A 23,355-nucleotide genomic window follows, 5' to 3' on the forward strand; every position below is an offset into this window, starting at 1 on the left:
TAGAAGGAGGAAAAACAAGGTTGAAAACCGTAGTATTAGAGAATAAGCTCTTTGATCAAAATGTCTATATCTAATTTTGGAACCCACACAGGGCCTAGCATGATACCTCACACATAGTAGGGCAGTCAATACATTCCTGAGTGAACTGAGTGCAATCCAAGGTTTGACTCGTTTATTGGAGCACTATTCTGAAGAAGAGGGGAAAAGTGCAACATTTTGGGCTTGTTTTGACATCACATTTCAAAAACCCAGGTTTCCTTCTTGGAAGAAGCTTACTAAAGGTAGAAATCGAGTAGTACGTTGCTCACTACCATTCAGTACTGCTGTCCAGAGCCATTAGATATAAGGGTCGCTTTTGTAATCTACCATCGCAATATCGTGCCTTATGGTTTTCTGCCCAGGTGGTTCTGGTAAAATTGTTATCACAAGTTATTACGTTTAGGTCTAACCTGTTATGAAGGAAAGGGTGGCAGATATTGTCATTTGAGGACTAAGAAATATTTGTCTAGATGTTTGATCTAATCTGTATTTTTATTTGATGTGTAATTGGCGAGAAAATCACAAAGACAAATTTAAATGCTTGCATCTCTAACCTTGTCACAGTGTCTGAGCATTCATTCATCATCATTATCTTGGATTCCTGCAGCCAGCAGACTTCATAGGAAAGCAAGCACTGAAACAGATTAAAGCCAAGGGGCTGAAACGGAGACTGGTCTGCCTCACCTTGGCAACGGATGATGTTGATCCGGAGGGAAATGAAAGCATCTGGTTTGATGGCAAGGTGAGTGCTGAGGACCTTGTGGCCAGGGGCCAGCGCAGCTTTTCTGCACCAGAAACCCTACTTGTCCCTGTTTCCTTTTGGAATCCTGTGTTTTGGGGTTTGGGGTTTTGTTTTGTTTTGCTACTTATTTATCTACTGGTTGGGTGACACACTTTGATTCCTGAGCTGACATTCAAGAAGCAGAAATCAGTTAACTGAAAGGAAAATGAAATGCTGCTCATTTTTAAAAACATAAACTTCTCTATGCCTTGATGAAAGAAAATAAAACCAAGGCTTAAAATACAATGGACAATGAGGAAGGTATAATTGAGAGGATCAAATGATCTCCTTTCCACCACTTTGATATCTGTGAATGCAGGAGATGGATTTTATTTTTAAAAAAATTGGCATTCTGGTTGCGCTTTTAAGGGATCTTTGAGAAGGAAGTAGTTCTAACCTTAGCACATCTTCAGAAAAAAAAAAAAATTCCAAATGAAAATCTCCATGACAACAGAGGGCAGAGCCTTAGAAAGTGGTGTGAAAGGTAGAAACCATTTAGTTCTTCAGAAAGTAAATGTGCCTTCTTCCCCTTTGGGGATGTTGTATCTTAGTCTGCCTGTCGGTGTCCAGTAAAACCAGATAACTCACCAGCAGAGCCTCGGGTGTTTGACTTTTTATGACTATTTGTGAGACCCAGTTTGGCTTACGATTTTGCTGTGTTTTGGTTGGTGTTGGAGGCAGATGTGCACCTTCTGCCTAGGCTGGGGGTGAGCACGTGGCCTTCAGGTCTCGTCTGAACAGCTGGTCCCTGTGGAACCACTACCCAAAGACTCAGAGATTCGGAGCCTGGGTTTTCTCTCCGACACTGCAGCCTACTTGATACTTGTTTCCATTGCCCTCTTCTCTTCAGTGGCAGAAAGAGCCCTGGACGTGGGGGAAGGCCAGTGGCATCACATCTCAGTCTTTGGATGACTAAAGAAATGGCTATGTGGGCTGAGGCATGGATCTGCCCGACGTAGAACTAACATCTGCAGAGGCTCTACTATGTGCTGGATAGTTGTTATGTACCCATTTAATTTTATGACCCCCTTCCCAGATAGGTATGATCATCCCATTTTAGAGATGAGGCTTTGGGGTTCAGAGAAGTGAAGTAACTTGCTTGAGGTTGCACAGCTAGTGATGGACAGAACTGACTTCTGACCCAGGTATAGTTGGCCACTGAATTGCTTAACCTTCCTTCTAAGCCATGTTGGCTCTCCTCCCTGTCTCTGTTCATGTCCTACTGTCTTCTCTTCAGCCACTAATCGTAGACCCACAGTTTTCTACATCCCCAGAAGCAGGTGGATGTTATTAGACACCGTGACGGTAACAGACTTTTCTCAGATTTCAAGCTCTTTCTTAAGTATCTCACCCTTAATTGTGCTGAGTTCATTCTCTTTGAGCCATCCTGACTCTTACCCCACTGTCTCCCCTTCCTTTCTGTTCTAAATCCCTGGGTCAGACCTCTTTTCTTAATAGGCTTTTCCTCATACTTCACCTTTGCCCACAATTGCCACTGATAAGCACCTCTGTCAGTAACCAGCTGCTTGACTTGACCTGATCTTAGCCTCTCTGGGCCTTCATTTTCTCATCTACAAAATGATGAGATCATGTCTTAGGTTCTTTGCACCTCTAATTAATTTTTTCTGTAGTCAGCAAATTTCCCCATCTCCTCTTTCTACTAGTTCTCATTTTTTTACTCTGTTCTCATCCTGCTTTCTAATATGGTCCACGCCAGCCCTTGCACTGGCTTTCTGTTCTGGCCGTGGGATGACACATTATGCTATTGTGTTTTGTTTTGTTTTCTTTTTCTTGAGAGAGAGAGAGAGAGAGAGGGAATGTGTGAGCCAAGGGGCTACGGTGGGGGTGGGGGCGTGGGGAGGGGGTGGTGGTGGTGGAGGAGGAGGGGGATGGGCAGGGGCAGAGGGAGAGAGAGAATCCTCAAGCACACTCCCCGCTGGGTGCAGAGCCTTACACAGGGCTCAATCCATGACCTCAAGTCACAATCAGAGCCAAAATCAAGAGTCTGATGCTTAATCGATGAACCACCCAGGCTCCCCTATGCTATCATGTTCTGTATGCAACCCCACACCAACCCTGATGAACACAGTATACACCTGACTCCCAAATTTAAGTGAAAAGCCTGGAACTTATATCTTAAACTTACAGAACATTCCATGCCAACTGTATCAAAGATGGGAAGGGATTTGCTGAAAACCCGAGTTCTACTTTTTCCTTCTTTTGCTGTATCAGTGTGCTGAGTTTACCTGCTATATTTTTCATCTTTCCTCCCATATGCCATCTGCTTACAGAGCTGTTACTCCAGTTGTAGTTGCCTTTATAAATAAAATAACCCCTGAATTTCCTGATACCCGCTTGTCTGTTCTTTGATGCTTAGTAGGATCATCATCTTATGATGCAGATGAATTTTCTGGATCCTCTATATACTCTGGAATGATAGGAAATACTTTGTGCTTTTATTTCCTGACTTTGTTGGGATTTGTACTACCTTTGATATTCCATTCTTGCAAATACTCAGTGAGTGGCAGAGATACGGTACAAATTTATAAGGTACAAATTTGTTATTCAACAAATCTTACCACAACATGACAAAGATACCCTAGGCACTGGAGGTGCGGCAGTCAACCAAACAGATGAACATCTCTGCCTCCATGTATCTTACGTTCCAGGGGAGAGAAAGCTAGACCGTGAACATACTAAATAAGAGAAATGGCACATCTGAGGGTGGTGAGTGCCCTGAGGAAAAGGAAAGTCCAATGGAGAGATGGGCAGTGATTCCGGGGTAGATTACAATTTTAAATAAGGTTTAGTTCATAAAAATCAAGGCATAAGGGTGGGTATGAAAAGGGCTTCTGTTAGAAAAGCAGCTTTGCTGGAAACTTTGAAAGATGTTTTGTGGGAATGTGTTTGGAGAGTTGAGGAAGGTCTCCTTTTTATTACTTAGAAACAAAAACAGGACAGCCAAAGAAACACAATATATCATCCGACTTAAATTACATTCTCTCCTCCAAAGCCATCTACCCTCAGCTCCGAAAGTCAGAGGGGTCTTGAATTCTCATAAAGAGAGGAATGAGAAGAGGCTAAACACGAGTGAGGATTGCTTATATTGGTAAAGGGAAAGCCAGTGTTTAAAACAGGATCTGAAAACGTCTAGGCAGAGGGTAGGCACAGGTTGTTCTTGTGATTCACAGAGCAAAAAGAAGAAATGGATTTAATTGAATCTGGAAGATTTTAAGGTAGAATGATATAAGGCTGTTGCTAGGGAAAACCTTTCTTTAGAAATTTAGTAATAAGATAAAAGGAAAGGCTGGCCTTCTAAAATACTCTGGGCTACTCAGCATTGCATTAGAGAGAAATCGAAGGAGAAATGAAAGTAATTTAGCAGAAAGCAACATATTAAATATATTAAAAATAACACTCCTAAAATAAATATGCTATTTCTTTACATTACTGATGCAAAAATAACTGCAAGATGAATCACTGCTAGGGTTTTAAGAGATGGGAAGGCCTGGGGAAATGGTTCATTTCCATTGGCAGATTTTTGACCCAGTGAGTTAGGGGATTTAGCCAAGAGCCTTGCTTTGGCCTCTTCTTGTTTTCTTAAGACGCTTGCGCAAGCAAATCGGGTTACTTCTCCAGGGCTCCAAATACAGACCTCAGGTTTACAGACGAAGGCATGAAACCAAGATTACCAAGAAAGTCTTTCCAAAAGCTGTGATTAAAACTCCAACCTTCCTGACCCAAATCCCTGCCTTATGTTCCTTAACAATGATCTAGAGGAGATAAACCACTTTAAAGCACATGCCTTGTCTCAGCAACACTTTGGTAGTTAATCTGCCAGAGGAGAAGCCTCTACTAATGAATACATTTATGTGGTTGTTTTTTTTTTTTTTTTTTTTTTTTTTTTCATCAAACCCTCATAACAAGTTCAGAAATGACGGGGCACCTGGGTGGCTCAGGAGTTGAGGGTCTGCCTCCAGCACTGGTCGGGATCCTGGGGTCCTGGGTTCGAGTTCTGCATCGGGCTCCCTAAATGGAGCCTGCTTCTTCCTCTGCCTGTGTCTCTCCCTCTCTCTGTGTGTCTCTCATGAGTAAAAAATAAAATCTTAAAAAAAAAAATGAGTTCAGAAATGATATGGAGAGCTTCTGATGTGGAGTTTCAATGAGATAATTACAAACTGAGGCTATAGAGCCAGGAGTCTATATTTACTGTTATAAATGTGTCGGCTTCTAAAAGATGAGAAATGCTGTAATAAGACTGTTGACTGTAGGGGACTCTTTGCTGAGGCAGCTGAAAGATCACCAGGCAGATTCATGCCCATGAATATTTTTGAGCACCAGCTACAAGCTGCTTGCTGTGGGAAACAGTGCGGCTCTAAGGGTTAGTGCAGCGTTGTGTAGCCAGGAGAAGCCGGCAGGAGTAGGGCTATATATCATATCTTGCTTTTGTTGTCTTCCTTTTACAATTTTTAAGTACGGTGTTTTAACTTGACATTTTCTATCGCTTGTGTGTGTGTGTGTGTGTGTGTGCGCGGTTTTACTGTTTCTCTTTCATCTTTTCCTTTAGATCTGGTTTCAACTCGTCCTCTTATCTTTGTAACAAGACTGATTAGATTTTTTGCTGCCATAAAGCCTTTGTTTTGATCTCCTCGGTTTTGTTTCTTTGCTCAGTACTTTTCTCTAGTTGGCCATCCCATGTGATTCTGTTTCATCTTCCCTAATTTTGATTGCTCATGCCTGACTCCATGTCTCCACTCATCCTGGGAAGTTTCATCCCCCTTCTCCACCTCCCTAATTCCATCCACCTTCCAAATGTAGAACAAATTCTGGCTTCCTGGTTCTATTTTCTTTTTTTGTATATTTTTTTTAATTGGAGTTCAGTTTGCCAACATATAGCAGAACACCCAGTGCTCATCCCATCCAGTGCCCCCCCAACAGTACCCATCACCCAGTCACCCAACCTCCTGCCCACCTCCCTTTCCACCACCCCTTGTTCATTTCCCAGAGTTAGGAGTCTCTCATGTTCTGTCTCCCTCTCTGATATTTCCCACTCATTTTCTCTCCTTTTCCCTTTATTCCCTTTCACCATTTCTTATATTCTCCATATGAGTGAAACCATATAATGTTTGTCCTTCTCTGATAGACTTACTTCACTCAGCATAATACCCTCCAGGTCCATCCACATTGAAGCAAATGGTGGGTATTTGTCATTTCTGATAGCTGAGGAATATTCCATTGTATACAAAGACCACAGCTTCTTTATCCATTCATCTTTCGATGGACACCGAGGCTCCTTCCACAGTTTGGCTATTATGGACATTGCTGCTAGAAACATCGGGGTGCGGGTGTCCTGCCATTTCACTGCATCTGTATCTTTGGGGTAAATCCCCAGCAGTGCAATTGCTGGGTCGTAGGACAGTTCTATTTTTAACTCTTTGAGGAACCTCCACGCGGTTTTCCAGAGTGGCTGCACCAGTTCACATTCCCACCAACAGTGCAAGAGGGTTCCCCTTTCTCCACATCCTCTCCAACAGTTGCTGTTTCCTGCCTTGCTAATTTTCACCATTCTCACTGGTGTGAGGTGGGATCTCACTGTGGCTTTGATTTGTATTTCCTTGATGGCAAGTGATGTGGAGCATTTTCTCATGTGCTTGTTGGCCATGCCTGTGTCTTCCTCTGTGAGATTTCTTTTTTTTTTTTTTTTTTTGTGAGATTTCTGTTCATGTCTTCTGCCCATTTCATGATTGGATTGTTTGTTTCTTTGCTGTTGAGTTTCATAAGTTCTTTATAGATCTTGGATACTAGCCCTTTATCTGATAGGTCATTTGCAAGTATCTTCTCCCATTCTGTAGGTTGTCTTTTAGTTTTTCTGACTGTTTATTTTGCTGTGCAGAAGCTGTTTATCTTGATTAAGTCCAATAATTCATTTTTGCTTTTGTTTCCCTTGCCTTCATGAATGTATCTTGCAAGAAGTTGCTGTGGCCAAGGTCAAAAAGGGTGTTGCCTATGTTCTCCTCTAGGATTTTGATGGATTCTTGTCTCACATTTAGATCTTTCATCCCTTTTGAATTTATCTTTGTGTGTGGTGTAAGAGAATGGTCTAGTTTCATTCTTCTGCACTTGGCGGTCCAATTTTCCCAGCACCATTTATTGAAGAGACTGTCCTTTTTCCAGTCTTTTCTGCTTTGTTGAATATTAGTTGACCATAGAGTTGAGGGCCCATTTCTGGGTTCTCTATTCTGTTCCATGGATCTATGTGTCTGTTTTTATGCCAGTACCACACTGTCTTGATGATCACAGCTTTATAGTACAACTTGAAATCCGGCGTTGTGATGCCCCTGGCTCTGGTTTTCTTTTTCTTTTTCTTTCTTTCTTTTTTAAATTTTATTTATTTATGATAGTCACACAGAGAGAGAGAGAGAGAGGCAGAGACACAGGCAGAGGGAGAAGCAGGCTCCATGCACCGGGAGCCTGACGTGGGACTCGATCCCGGGTCTCCAGGATCGCGCCCTGGGCCAAAGGCAGGCGCCAAACTGCTGCGCCACCCAGGGATCCCTGGTTTTCTTTTTCAATATTGCCCTGGCTATTTGTTTTTTGTTTTTTTTTTTTTTTTTTCTGATTCCACACAAATCTTAAGATGATTTGTTCCAGCTCTCTGAAGAAAGTCCATGGAATTTTGATAGGGATTGCATTAAATGTGTAAATTGCCCTGGGTAGCATTGACATTTTTACAGTATTCTGCCAATCCATGAGCATGGAATGTTTCTCCATCTCTTTGTGTCTTCCTCAATTTCTTTCAGAAGTGTTCTGTAGTGTTTAGGGTATAGATCCTTTACCTCTTTGGTTAGGTTTATTCCTAGGTATCTTATGCTCTTGGGTGCAATTGTAAATGGGATTGACTCCTTAATTTCTCTTTCTTCAGTCTCAATGTTAGTGTATAGAAATGCCACTGATTTCTGGGCATTGATTTTGTATCCTGCAACACTGCTGAATTGCTGTATGAGTTCTAGCAATCTTGGGGTGGAGGCTTTTGGGTTTTCTAGGTACAGTATCATGTCACCTGCAAGGAGGGAGATTTTGACTTTGCCAATTTGAATGCCTTTTATTTCTTTTTGTTGCCTGATTGCTGAGGCTAGGACTATGTTGAATAGCAGTGGTGTGAGTGGACATCCCTGTCTTGTTCCTGATCTTAGGGGAAAGGCTCCCAGTATTTCCCCATTGAGAATGATATTGGCTGTGGGCTTTTCGTAGATGGCTTTTAAGATGCTGAGGAATGTTCCCTCTATCCCTACTCTATCTCTGAAGAGTTTTGATCAGGAATGGATGCTGCATTTTGTCAAATGCTTTCTCTGCATCTATTGAGAGGATCATATGGTTCTTGTTTTTCCTCTTGTTGATATGATCTATCACGTTGATTGTTTTACATGTGTTGAACCAGCCTTGCATCCTGGGGATAAATCCCACTTGGTCGTGGTAAATAATCTTCTTAATGTACTGTTGGATCCTATTGGCTAGTATCTTGTTGAGAATTTTTGCATCTGTGTTCATCAGGGATATTGGTCTATAATTCCTTTTTGGTGGGGTCTTTGTCTGGTTTTGGAATTAAGGTGATGCTGGCCTCATAGAATGAGTTTGGAAGTATTCCATCCCTTTCTATCTTTGGAACAGCTTTAGTAGAATAGGTATTGTTTCTTCTTTAAGTGTTTGATAGAGTTCCCCAGGGAAGCCATCTGGCCCTGGACTTTTGTGTCTTGGGAGGTTTTCGATGACTGCTTCAATTTCCTCCCTGGTTATCAGCCTGTTCAGGTTTTCTATTTCTTCCTGTTCCAGTTTTGGTAATTTGTGGTTTTCCAGAAATGTGTCCATTTCTTCTACCTAATTTATTGGCATATAGCTGCTCATAATATGTTTTTAAAATCGTTTGAATTTCCTTGATATTGGTTGTGATCTGTCCTCTTTCATTTGTGATTTTAATTAGAGCCTTTTTTCTTTTGTTTTTAATAAGTCTGGCTACTGGTTTATCTATCTTAAGAATTCTTTCAAAGAATCAACTCCTGGTTTTGTTGATCTGTTCTACAGTTCTTCTGGTCTCTATTTCATTGAATTCTGCTTGAATCTTTATTAACTCTCTTCTTCTGCTGGGTGTAGGTTTTATTTGCCTTTCTTTCTCTAGTTCCTTTAGGTGTAAGGTTAGCTTGTGTATTTGAGTTTTTTCCAATTTCTTGAAGGAGGCTTGTATTGTGATGTGTTTCCCTCTCAGGACAGCTTTTGCTGTATCCCAAAGATTTTGAATGGTTGTACCTTCATTCTCATTAGTTTCCATGAATCTTTTTAATTCTTCTCTAATTTCCTGGTTGACCCTTTCATCTTTTAGCAGGATGTTCTTTAACCTCCACGTGTTTGAATTTCTTCCAACTTTCTTCTTGTGATTGAGTTCAAGTTTCAAAGCATTATGGTCTGAACATATGCAGGGCACAATCCCAATCTTTTGGTAGTGGTTGAGACCTGATTTGTGACCCAATATGTGGTTTATCCTGGAGAAAGCTCCATGTGCACTTGAGAAGAATGTGTATTCAGTTGCGTTTGGATGTAAAGTTCTGTAAAAATCTGTGAAACCCATCTGGTCCAGTGTATCATTTAAAGCTCTTGTTTCTTTGGAGATGTTGTGCTCAGAAGATCTGTCATTTGCAGAAAGCGCCGTGTTGAAGTTTACTGGTGTAAATGTATTATTATCTAAGTATGTTTACTGTGGTTATTAATTGATTGATATACTTGGCAGCTCCCACATTAGGGGCATAAATATTCATGATTGTTAGGTCCTGTTGTTGGATAGATCCTTTAAGTATGATACAGTGTCCCTCTTTGTCTCTTACTACAGTCTTTGGGATAAACTTCAATTTATCTGCTACGAGGATTGCTACCCCTGCTTTCTTTTGAGGACCATTTGAATGGTAAATAGTTCTCCAACCTTCCATTTTCAGACTGGAGGTGTCCTTAGATCTAAAATGAATCTCTTGTAGACAGCAAATAGATGGGTCCTGCTTTTTTATCCAGTGTGAAACCCTGTGTCTTTTGATGGGATCATTTAGCCCATTCACGTTTAGAGTTAATATTGAAAGATATGAATTTAGTGTCATCATAATACCTCGTCAGTCCCTGTTTTTGTGGATTATTTCTTTGGACTTCCTGTTTCTTTTACAGAGTCCCCCTTAATATTTCTTGCAGAGCTGGCTTGGTGGTCACATATTCTTTCAGTTTCTGCCTGTCCTGGAAGCTCTTTATCTCTCCTTCTATTCTGAATGAGAGCCTTTCTGGATAGAGTATTCTTGGCTGCATGTTCTTCTCATTTAGGACCTGGAATATATCCTGCCAGCCCTTTCTGGCCTGCCAGGTCTCTGTGGAGAGGGCTGCTGTTAATATGATATTTCGCCCCATAGAAGTTAGGGATCTCTTGTCTCTTGCTGCTTTAAGGATTTTCTCTTTATCTTTGGAATTTGCAAATTTCACTATTAAATGTCGAGGTACTGAATGGTTTTTATTGATTTTAGGGGGCAACCTCTATCTCCTGGATCTGAATTCCTGTGTCCCTCCCCAAGTTAGGGAAGTTATCAGCTATGATTTGTTCAAATATGCTTTCTGGTCCTCTGTTCCTTTTGGCGCCCTCTGGAACCCCAATTAAACGTAGATTTTTCCTTCTGAGGCTGTCATTTATTTCCCTTAACCTTTTCTCTTGGTCTTTTGTTTTTCTCTTTTTTTCCTCAGCTTCCTTCCTTGCCATCAACTTGTCTTTATGTCATTCACTCTCTCCTACCTCATTAACTCTCGTCATTAGGACCTCCACTTTGGATTGCATCTCATTTAATTGATTTTTTATTTCAGCCTGGTTAGATCTAAATTCTGCAGTCATGAAGTCTCTTGAATCCCTTATGCTTTTTTCCAGAACCACCAGTAACTTCATAATTGTGCTTCTGAATTGGCTTTCTGACATTGAATTGTAACCCAAATTCTGTAACTCTGTGGCAGAGAGTACTGTTTCTGCTTCTTACTTTTGTGGTGAGTTCTTTTTAGTCATTTTGCTCAGTGCAGAGTGGCTAAAAACAAGTTGTACTCGTTAGAAGCGCAAACTCTTCTCTCTGTAGCGTTCCAGCTGTTCTCTCTCTAAATCTCAAGTCGAATCCATAGGTTTTCAGGATGCTTTGGAAGTTATCTAGGTAAGTTGATGGGGACAGGTGACTTGGGGACCCTACTCCTCTGCCATCTTGCCCCCCACCCCCGGCTCTATTTTCTTGTATGTTATGCTAATTCCTCAACCAGGTTGGAAGTACCAGAGGGTAGGAACTAAACCTCACTCGTTCTCTAGAATGTCCAGAGAGGTGTTTTGTATGAGGTAGATCTAGAGAGGGTAAAGTTAACATTAAGTGCCTAACAAATGCCAGGAATTGCTAAATGCTATATATTCATAGAATGTTCACTTCACATTGACTATTGATATGTCAATAGTTTCAGCACTCTTTTGGCAAGCCATTTCCTCAACCCCAGCAGGAACAGTTGACTACATTTACATTTGGATATTTAGAATTTTTTCCCCTGGTGTCTATTATTACCATGACGAAAGAGGATTTTTTTTTTTTTTTTTTTAGTTTAAAATGAAAGTATTTGAGTCTTTTCCTCTCTGATCTCTTGGCATGAAAGTGAGCAAAATAGTGCCGGCTATTAAAAAAAAATAGGTGCTATTTAAAACTGAGAAGTTTGAGGGGGTTGATATGTATTTTGAAAATAATTTTTCATAACTTTTAAACCTAATATTCACAAAAGTAAAGTTTACTTCCTGGCGTTAGCCCCATGGGCAATAATCCCTAAAACTTGCAGATTGTAAATCAAACCTATGTTTTAAGTGTTTAATCTGGAGAAGAGGACCATAAAGCTGATGGCCAAGATGTTGAGGGTTACTGGCTCTTGTTTTTCAGGTGGTTGGCAACACGACATCTGGAACCTACAGTTACAGCATACAGAAGAGTCTGGCGTTTGCCTATGTCCCTATAGAACTAAGTAAAGTAGGACAACAGGTGGAGGTTGAACTGTTAGGCAGAAATTATCCAGCAAGCATCATACAGGAGCCCTTGGTATTGACTGAACCAACCAGAAACCGACTTCGGAAGAAAAGCAGAAAGGACAAAATTTGAAAAAAGACCTTCAGCAGGCAACTGAATTATGTTAGCTCTATGACTGTACTAAAAATCATAACTGCTTTTTGGGAGAATATAAGAAATCAAGAATTCATTCAACCCCTCAAAATCTAGATTTATAATCTTGATGAAACCTTTCTCAGCTCTTTCCTAAGTGAGAAACAATAATGGATTAGTGATTAACATTGTTCTTTAAAATGTAGACGTTGGAAATGAATGTTTTTATTAACCTATATTGTTAATGAAACTCAGCAAAACATTTAGGTGTTTGCTAGTATATAATCACTATTATAACTCAATTAGAGGACATTGTGTAATTTTAGGAATATATGGTTCTTGTGACCTGAAAACAAATTGTTTTACATAAAAATAAATGCAGTACTATTGATGGATTTGTTTCATTGAGAAGCAGTAGTTGAACAAGGGATAGTTTTAATATTTTATAATATATATACAGTGAAAATAGTAAAATTTAATATTGATACATAAATTTTTATTCAGTTCTCCAAAATGCTTATTTTCCTAATGAATTCCCTGAATGCAGTATTATGGAGCATCATTATTGTCCTTTGAAAGGTTGTTTTAGAAGAGTAATTGCAAAAAAGAACAGTCTTCCAAAGGAAGCAGTGCTTGCAGACCTTTTGAAATGAAGCTGAAACATAGATTGTGCCAGTAAAAACACAGTTTGAATACTGAACACCTCTCTTTGGGAAAGAATTAATGCAAGTTGACATCACATGTGCCGTTCTGAATATCATTTCACAAAGCATTTGACAAAGCAGGTCAAACGAGCTTAAGAGCTGACAGGATTGCCCTTAGTACTGTGTACAGCAAGAAAAAAATTATTTAGAAGTAATTCTCTGATAAATTTTTCAAAATTGAATTTAGTTGACTGAACAAATCAAATGTTTTTTTTTTCCTTTGGTAAAAGGTGGCTTATCACTTAAAATTTGTTATATACACATTTGTTAAACATTTATTGAATCTTTCCTAGGTATTAAAGTTGAATGTGAAACATAAAATGTATTCTAATTACAGAATTTTAAAATAATTTCTTGTATGTTTTACAAAGGTACCAAGTTTATATTTAAAATACTTCATTAAAAAAATAAAATACTTCATTAAAGCAATCATATATTAGAATTCCAGCAGGCCCTTCATTTCTCTTTAATGTATCTTTTTGTATGAGAAAAGAGCAAAATCTTGGTAATAAAATTTGATCATCTTGATAATTTCCTAATTATCAAGAATATTATCTTGGTGTAGTCACTATGGAAAACAGTATGGAGGTTCCTCAAAAAAAGTAAAAATAGAAGTGCCATCTGATCCAGCAATTCCATTTCTAGGTATTTATCTGAAGGAAACAAAAGCATTAATTCAAAAATCATGCCATTTGTGACAACGTGGGTAGAACTAGAGGGCATTATACTAGGTGAAATTAGAGAAATACAAATGGCATATGATTTCACTTATATGTAGAATCAAAGAAACAAAATGAACAAACACTATAAAACTCATATACAGAGAACAAATTGGTGATTGCCAGGGTGGAGCGGTGTTGGTGGGTGGGCAAAATGGGTGAAGGAGGTGAAAACGTACAAACTTCCAGGTATAAATACACTTTGGGGACCTAATATATATCATGGCGAATATAGTTAATATAGTATGGAATATTTCAAAGTTTTTAAGCGTAAATCTTAAGAGTTCTCATCACAAGGAAAAAAATGTAACTTCATATGGTAATGATTGGTAGCTAGACTGGTGGGATCATTTTACACCAGGGAATCATTAATTATATACCTGCAACTAATATAATGTTATAAATCAGTTCTACCTCCCTTAATAAAAGAATCCTCCATATCTACTATTTCATTTCAGGTAGGTGCTGGTTCAAGCCTTTGCCTGGAGGCCCCATTTCTCATTCTCTGCCTCTCTGTAGCCCTATAACTGTTGAGATACTTATTTACCATTTCTGAATTCTTTATCTGCAACATAGACAATTCCAGGTTTTTTGATACCGAAATCAATAATGAAAGCACAACATTGAATTCGTCTCCTCCATTTAATAGAGCACTACAACAGATCAATAAAACACATAGAACATTTAGATGACTATTAAAGAAGTCCTACCCGTAGTATGAAGGACATATACTTCTTAATTTCCTTAAGAAGTTGTACTCATTCCTCCTTTTGTGCTTTGTTGGGTGCTATTAATCACCCTGGCATTCCCATGCCCTCCCAGCCAGTGAACCTGGCCTAGGTACGAAGTTTGGCATCAGCCAATGCAGAGGCTGACTAATGACCTATTATACAACTTAGCCAATAAAAGATGGACCAAGTTAACCAGACTTCATCCCATGGGAATGTGAACTGTGAAATATCAGAGTAAACTGACTGATGAGCCCCAAAAACTGAAGCTGAGAAGATGGACAAAAGATGGAAGAGAAGCCTTGGGGTAACAAGAACTCCTGACAAGTAGGGAGAAGCCTTGAGAGAAAGACCAGTTCTTGAAGCTTTCAGTTCCCCATGGCCTATAAGCCAGTTGTTAGCTGAAAAGCTTGACTCAAAAGAGCCTCCCTAAAACCACCAGGCTGGAGAGAGGCCACACAGGGATGGGGCTCAGGATTAGTGTCAGCCATGAAGAGCAAACAACCAGTATGTCTAGAAGTACTCTACTGAGGCGCAGAAGCCCGTGTCTTTGGCTTAGGAAAAACGTTCTCAAGAATGTGATGGTGAATGCTGGGTACTTTCTTGAGTTAGGAAATCTTCTTAGAACTGCAAAAACACTTTCTAGTCTACATATTATTGAAACATTTATGTAATTATGTTGCTGATGTTCACCTCTAACCTGTGTCTTACTCTTTCATCATATCAAGGTGAAAATCCCCCTGCCTTTGCTTATCTGTCTGCCATTAATGAATCCCCAGGATAGTTCAGTAGTTTATAGAAGCAACCTTATGAATTATAAAAGGCTAACACATTACTCAATTATATTTCCTTCAAGTATACATTTTGGGAGTATTAGCATGAAGCATAGGAGTGACAGGGTAGTAAAAAGCTACCGGAAAGAAAGCCAGAAGACTTGCTTTTCCCAGCTCTGCTGCCAGCCAAGAATGGACTACATAATCATCCACTAAAGCCTTTCCTGTGTTTAAAGTTCTCTGAGTAATAGCTTTCATTACTGAAATGTTTGTTAGTCTACACATGTTCCTTGAGTACTTCCAACAGTCTAGGCACTGGAAAAGCAGTGAACAGACATGTTCCCTGAGTTTGTGGAGTTTATAGACCAGAGAGATCAAGCTTTTTTTTTTAAAAAGACTTTATTTACTTATTCATGAAAAAGAGACCAGGCAGAGGGAGAAGCAGGCTCCCTATGGGGAGCCCGAAGTGGGACTCGATCCCAGGACCCCAGGATCACGACCTGAGCCCAAGGGAGATGCTCAACCACTGAGCCACTCAGGGGTCCCAGAGTAGTCAAGCATTTAATGAAAAAAAAAGTGGAGTATATTTCATTACAAAGTGAAGTGTCATGTAAACCAAGGGGAGAGAATGTTCTTGAGAATGAGAGGATGGTAAACTGTGTCCAAAGTTAAGAGATGTCACGTAAGACTAAGGGCTGAGCAGTGCCTCTGAGGTGAAGCACCTGAGTGTTGTGGGCGCAATGGGCATGGGCTCTTCCAGGGAACTGGGGAGGGCGCAAAGGCAGGCCCTACTGAAAAACGACTAGGAAGTAAGGAGTTGGAGACAGGGAACATAGACTCTAACTGTCCGGGAGCAGCTTCCTACTAAGCTAGAGGGTAGCAGTTAGGAAGCTTTCAGCTGCGGGTAAGAAAATATCCCATCAACAGCAGTTTAAGCAATTACTAAATCTGGAGGTAGATTCAATGATGCCATCAAGTATCTCTGTTCTCTTTATTTCATTATGTCAAATCCTCCTCTCCTGCCTGTAAAACACTTTGTTAGTTTAAATAATTTGTTGTTGCAATTGTTGATGTTTCGACCATCTATCTACTTCAAATTAGCACCATCTTTATTGCTAACCTTATTAAATATTGTGTTCCATATGGAAATCAATTTAGAGAGGCCCTGGGTGATACCGCCGGCCCTTACCACTAGCAGGCTCAGCTTTATGCATTCATTTCAAGAGCAAGTTCTTTAACTGCTGGAATCATTCAAGCTTACTTCATGCATAATTTGGGTCTTCAATCCCTGCGGAGCTAGTTAGCTCACAATGAAACAGTAGAGCAATTGTAAATATGAAGAAGCAGAAGTTGAGCTCAATCCTGTCATTCTATGTGATCACTTAGAGTTTCTATTGATGTTTATTATGAAACAGAGGGCAAGTTTTGAGGTATAACATCGTGCTCAGTAAGTGCAGATTTTAGTTCATACATGAAATAGCTTACTGGTTTTGAACAGTATCTCTAAAATTCATATTTATTCTTTTTAAATGTTTGTTGAAACTAAAGAAAGAATGTTAAGAAAATGTAATCATCAATGGCATAGTTTAATCACTACCTAAGTTGTGACTTTTCAGTACCTTGTTAGTTACTGGACAAACTATTTACATAAAATATATCAGACTCCAATCAAAGGAGCAATACATAGAAATTGTGGAGGAGGTTATTAATCATGCAATAACAAAATATCAGGAAATGGTCATTTATTCAGAATGAACAATCCAACTTCAAAAACGCCGGGAGAAACAACAAAATGTGCTGGTCTTACACTGCTGGAAGGAATCAGCAGAGCAGTATTTGAGTGCCTTGATATTTCTCACCAATGGTTGGGCACTTGTAAAGCAGTAGATCAAATATTGGCACACCGTTATCATTCATCCATTTTCTCTGATTTTAGCAGATGAAGAAAAACCCTATATAATAAAAATACACAACAAAAATCTTTTAAGATTTTATTTATTTGAGAGAGAGAGAGAGAACACTAGTAGGGGCAGGAGGGCGGGAGGGGCAGAGTGAGAGGGAGAAGCAGACTCCCCGCCAAGCAAGGGGCCTGATGTGGGGCTCCATCCCAGGACCCCTAGATCATGACTTGAGCTGAAGGCAGACACTTAACTGCTTAACCAACTTAGCCACCCAGGCCCCCCCTGAAGAATTTTCTGATGAAGATATTTTAGTGGAAAATTTTCAACTGTGGAGATATAAAGGCACTATACTTGTTCCAAAAGAAACAGTATTGCAATTTCTGTGGTTTATTATGAAGGGGATTTTTATGAATCTCTGCCAAACTTATTATGTTAAAGTCTTTTCCTAATTATTTATACATCTGTTGCTCATGTAAAAACAAACTTTTGAAATTTAAGAGCTTAAAATATGTTCTTCAGTCAACTATGTGCAAAGGTAACTGGCCAAATCTGGCTACCCTGTCAATTAAATTTTAATATGTGAAGAAAATTAATTTCAGTGAAGTCACTGCAAAGCTTAAGGTTTAAAACAGAAAAGATGACTTCATTATTCACAGACAACAGACCATTTTATTACAAGAGATCAATATGTACGTATAAATACTTTCCTTTTTCTTTTTTTTAATACTTTCCTTTTTCAAAGATACATTAATATAACTTAAAAATATGGACCCCTTTCCCATACAATTATGTTTATTTAATTTCTATTCTTCTTATTACTATTACTGGCATGAAACAAAGTTTAATAGGACATTTTCACTCTTTGTGTTTCTTTTCTGGTTATTCTTTATCTTGTGATTATTACCAAAAAAAAAAAATAATAATTGTGTCCTATAAAAAGAGGTAGGGTCTTTTTTAAAAAAATGATTCTCACTGGTTGGTTATTCAGGAGGGCTTCTTCACTGCCATGTCTAGCAGCTCTGCAAGGAGGACTGTCAAGCTGGGGCTGGCAGGGCATCTCCCTCCACGTGGCCTCTCCAGCTGAGTAACTTGCCCGGTAGTTCATAGGAGGGAACTTCATTTTTTTTTTTTAAAGCTTTTATTTATTTATTCATGAGAGACGCACAGAGAGAGGCAGAGGGAGAAGCAGGCTCCATGCAGGGAGCTCGGTGAGGGACTCAATCCCGGGACCCTGGGGTCACCCCCTGAGCTGAAAGCAGACGCTCAACCACTGAGCCACCCAGGCGTCCCTACGAGGGAACTTCATGTGGAGAACTAGTATGGAATGCCGTGATGGGGGGCCGCCAAGCCAACACTAGGACCATTTGGGAAGGGGCTGCCAGCAGGAGCTGGAACCACAGAGACTCAACTGTACTGTTGAAGATGCTACCCAAAGCCTAAAGAAGGGAAGAAACACCCAGGCTTCTCTCTTCCTCCCACATTCCAATTTTTCAGTGCCTCTCATTGGCTGAACCTACGTAGGTTCTTATTTTTTTGAAACATAATATGACTATTTTTATTTTCTAAAGCATTCACATTGGTTTGAGATATATAAGCCTGGTTGGAAAGCATTGCTTAAGAATGGTTTAAGAATGTAGTATACAGTGTAAAATGCTCAGTATGAAAAGGTGAATGCAATTCAGTTGCATATGGTAAATACTGCGCAAACACTAAGGACTGGGCTGTGTGAAAGGTAAAGGAAAGGAAAGAAGAAATGAGACAAAATGCAACACCAACATCCTGTTTCTTGATCTGGGTGGAACTTACATGGGTGTGTTCACTTTGTGAGAATTCATTGACCTGTATACTATCTTATTTTTTTTAAAGATTAAAAAAATATTTTCATTAAATTATTTTTTTATTGGAGTTCAATTTGCCAACATATAGCATATCACCCAGTGCTCATCCCATCAAGTGCCCCCCTCAGTGCCTGTCACCCCATCACTCCAACCCCCCGCCCACCTCCCTTTCCACTACCCCTTGTTAAAAAAATATTTTTTAACTTATCTCTACACCCAACATGGGGCTCAAACTGACAACCCTGAGATCAAGAGTTACAGGCTCTATTGACCAAGCCAGCCAGGCATTCCTAGGTCAAAGAAATGCTATGCCAATATCTTTTTCAATGAAGGATGCTGTTTTCCACTCTCTACTTTCTCTAATCAGTTTTGAGGAGGTAGGAGGTGATAAGCGATGGGAAAGATGAGACAGTCAGGGGAGTTTCACTGTGAGGTGGCCATAGCTATTCTTATCTAGACTATTAATTTCAGAGATCTGGAGTATATTAGAGCTCAAATAAGTCTTTCTTTTTAAAATCTGACCCTTTTTCTTTTCAACACACACACATGTATTAACACATCAAACAAAATCAACAATAAACTGAAGATGCTTCTTGGGGAGAATTATCTTCCTACGTGCTTAATTATTTTTTTTTTAAGAATTTATTTATTTATTCATGAGAGACAGAAAGGCAGAAACATAGGCAGAGGGAGAAGCAGGCTCCTCACAGGGAGCCTGATGCAAGGACTCGATCTCCAGACCTGGAATCAGGCCCTGAGCCAAAGACTGATATTCAACTGCTAAGCCACACAGGAGTCCCCATGCTTAATGATTCTTAATGCAGTGTTAGTTAGTAGTTAGCACTGATAGTAGTTAATATAACTTATGCATGTAAGTACTGGTGACTAGAAGATAAAAGAACATTAAGAACAGTCATCTATAAATCTGGTATGTGACTTTACAGGCCTTCAAGAAGACCCTCTCCCTGTCAGTTAGATATGGTAGAAACAAATCCATTCAGATCAGTTTCCAAAACTAAATGTATTGTGAAAATAATTTAATAGCTGATACCTAAAGTAACAAAGCTTGGATATTCTTTCTGACGTTCAAGTCTATCTCCTTTTGGACTATGCAGGGTGGTAATGGGGCAATGAGTAACACCAACCACAACTTACCCCATTTAGTTAGTGAATTTCAGGTTCTCTATTTGAAGAAAGACTTCTTGTCATTCTTATCTCTACCCCAACGGTTAAACATTTAGAGATAGTGTTTAAAATTGTTTAGACTTTTATGAAATAGTTATCATATTCAAGTTATCATATCACTTTTATGAAATAGTTATCATATCATATTCACTGAGACAACACAGGTTGAGAGAAGCATTGAAACATGGGTATCTGACTTCTAAGCGTAGCTTATAGCCAGTTAGTACGGTGCCAAGAACCGAGGGGTCTGCAAACTGGAGAAACCAGGAGGCACAGCAAGGCACCTATGTGATTCTCTTAGTGCATGGCCTTGGCGCTTTACAAACATGTTCATTCGGGGCTATTTGTCTTAGCACTCTGATCTCATAATGCATTCTACTTTTGTAGAATTACATTTGTTTAAATGTAAATTATGTTGTTACCATTACTGATATTAGAAATAGATATTATATGTATAGAGTCAAAAATTTGCAATGCATAAAGCATATATGGTGTAAAGTTAGTATCTCTCTTATTCTTATCTGCAAATTGTCTACTCAGAGACAATAAATATTATTTCTTCTATACCCATCTTGAGATACTTTATAAATATGTAAGCATCTATGTCTCAAAATATGAAAATATATGAATATAGACGTATATACACATATATACATATATTTTTAAGCAAACTAAGGTATACCAAGCGTAATGTTTTTTGCCTAGCTTTTAAAAATTAATGATATGTTTTGGAGACTATTCCATATCATCCTTTTGAATGACTGCTTAGTATTCCATTAATTAATTTGACCAGTCCCTGTTATTTGCCTTTTTCTAATAAAAATAAAACTAAAGTGATTATCTTGATACATATGCTATTTCTCACACTGAGTATATCTGAAGTATAAGTTCATACAACTGGAATTGCTGGATTAAAGTGTATGTGTATTTTGATAAACATGCAAAGTTGTTTCCTTTAGAGATTATGCCAAATTTCACTTTTGTGATTAATGTATGAGACAGTTTCTTTATACCATACCCAAAGCAGTGAGTTATCACCAGTATCAGTGGTATATCACTGAAAGTTCAATTTGTATTTTTCCTCTCGAGTGAGGTTGAATATCTTTTCATTTATTTAATAACCACTTGTATTTCCTTTTCTGCTAAATATTATTAAGTTCCTAGATTTTTGCTTATGTAAAAATGGATTGTTGGCCTTTTTCTTACTGACTTAAGGAGTTAAGAGATTTTAACCTATGGGTTAAATAGGTTTTGTGTGGGTTAGATGCAAACCAGGTGTTATGTATAGTATCTTTTTTTTAAAGGTTATTTATTTATTTTAGAGCAAGAGCACAAGCAGGGGGAAGGGTAAAAGGAGAGGAAGAAGTAGACTCCTGCTGAGCAGGGAGCCTGATGTGGGGCTTGATCCCAGGGCTCCAGGATCATGACCTGAGCCAAAGGCAGATGCTTAACTGACAGAGCCACCAGCTGGACTGAAATTATTGTTATTGATATGATTATGTACTGGAAAAACCCTTAAAAATCAATAATTTAACTTAAACAGGGAAAATAATTCAGTATTTGGTAGAACATGAATTGTCCTGCAGAAATCAGTAACTTTTATGTCCACAAATAATAACCAGTTAAAGGATATAAAGAAAGCCCCATTCAATAGCAACAGAGAAGATTAAATACTTAGGAATAAACTTAACAAGAAAAGCCAAAACTGATATGAGGAATATTTTTTAAACTTCTAAAAGACACCAAAGTAGACTTAATGGATGATAACCTTTGGTTTTAGATAGGACAACTTAACATTACAAAGTTTACTGTTGTCCCTCAATTAATTTATAAATTTAATGCAATTCTAATAAAATTTTTTCCAACATTTTTATGGAACTGGACATGCTGGTGTTGGAGTTCATATGACAAAATAAACATGCAAAAAAATAAACATGCAGGAATAACCAGGAAAACATTACAAATTAAGTTATGAGGAGTCACTATTCCATATCATACATCAAAACATATTGTAAAGCCTCTGTAACTAAAACGGTGTGGTACCGGTGCATGAATCGACAGACATGCCAGCGACATAGAACAGAAAGCCCAGAAATAGACTCAGTATATGAGAAAATTAACCATAAGCTCAATGTGGCATCTCATTGCAGTGGGGCAAAGATGGACTTCTTTCTTTACAAATGGTGCTAGGATAGCTGGGTAACCATTTGGAAAAAGGTAAAATTAGATTCAAATCTCACATTATACACAAAAATAAATGCCAATGGATCAGGGATCTAATATGAAAGCTGAAACCTTACTAGAAGAAAAAATGGGTGAATTTTAGTTTAACTTTAATATTAGAAATGTCTAATCATGACTCAGGATCCAGGTGCAATAAAAAAATTGATAAATTTTACCAGGTTAAAAAAAATCACTTTGGCATATCTAAAAACACCATAACAAAATATTTGTTAGTTGACAAACTTAGAGAAACATTTTTCTGATACATATCACAGTTAAAGAGGTCACATCTCTAGTACATAAAGAACTCTTAAAATTCAGGGAAAAGACCAAAACCAGATATCAAATGATGTTTTTAGTCTTATTCCTAAGAAAAATGAGAAACCCAAAACTATCCTGAGATACCACTTTTTTTTTTTTAAGATTTTATTTATTTATTCATGAGAGACACAGAGAGAGGCAGAGACACAGGCAGAGGGAGAAGCAGGCTCCATGCAGGGAGCCCGATGTGGGACTCGATCCTGGGACCCTGGGGTCATGCCCTGAGCCAAAGGCAGACGCTCAACTGCTGAGTCACCCAGGTGTCCCAACCACTTCTCATATCAGATTGTCAAAAATTAAAAAGTATAGAACTTTAAGGGCTGGTAACAATGAGAATTGGTACTAAGCATATACATTTGGAAAGGGGGAAGTAGAATTGGAGGTATTGACTATGAACTCACGGTTTTATACCTATTCACGTGTATCAATATGCTATATATACATACTTATGTATGTATGACTACGTACATCTAGTTGCTATCTTTGATGAGAGATCCTAGAAGTAATGACAGTCCAGTAGCAATGATCACACCTATAGAACAGATACTGGGTTCTAGATGCCATCCTCCACTAAAAGCAATCAGGGTTCCTCATAGAAATGGTTAATTCCAGGGTTGGGGAAGGAAAAGTACAATATGGGCCTAGATATCTTGTACCAAAAAGCAAGGGAGTGCTCAAAGGTTAAAAAGGATATGCCAAAAGGATACGAGAGCCAGACTGAAGGGGTTCCCATTGGTCAAATCAAAGGAAATTTGAGGATTAAAATAATTAAAGCACATTGATTAAGACAAGAACTGGGGACACCTGGGTGACTCACTCAGTTAAGCCTCTGCTTTCAGCTGGGGTCATGATCCCGGGGTCCTAAGATAGAGCCCTGTATTGGGCTCCCTGCTCAGCAGGGAGTCTGCTTGTCCCTCTCCCTTTGCTCTTCCCCCACCCCTTCCTTTCTCCCTCTAAAAT

General features: G+C 38.9%; 1 protein-coding gene across 1 annotated transcript in view; it reads left to right on the forward strand.

The window, feature by feature from the left end:
- The window catches only part of LOC119876129 (dimethylglycine dehydrogenase, mitochondrial-like), a 38,075-nt gene extending 24,934 nt beyond the window's left edge, over window positions 1-13,141 (forward strand). Inside the window, 2 exon segments of the mRNA XM_038532482.1 lie at window positions 647-781; window positions 11,788-13,141. Of these exon segments, the coding sequence (XP_038388410.1) occupies window positions 647-781; window positions 11,788-12,003 (351 nt within the window). The 3' untranslated portion in view covers window positions 12,004-13,141.
- The last annotated feature ends 10,214 nt before the right edge of the window (window positions 13,142-23,355 follow it).

Source organism: Canis lupus, chromosome 3 (genome assembly GCF_011100685.1).
Source record: "Canis lupus familiaris isolate Mischka breed German Shepherd chromosome 3, alternate assembly UU_Cfam_GSD_1.0, whole genome shotgun sequence".
Classification (NCBI taxonomy): Eukaryota; Metazoa; Chordata; class Mammalia; order Carnivora; family Canidae; genus Canis; species Canis lupus.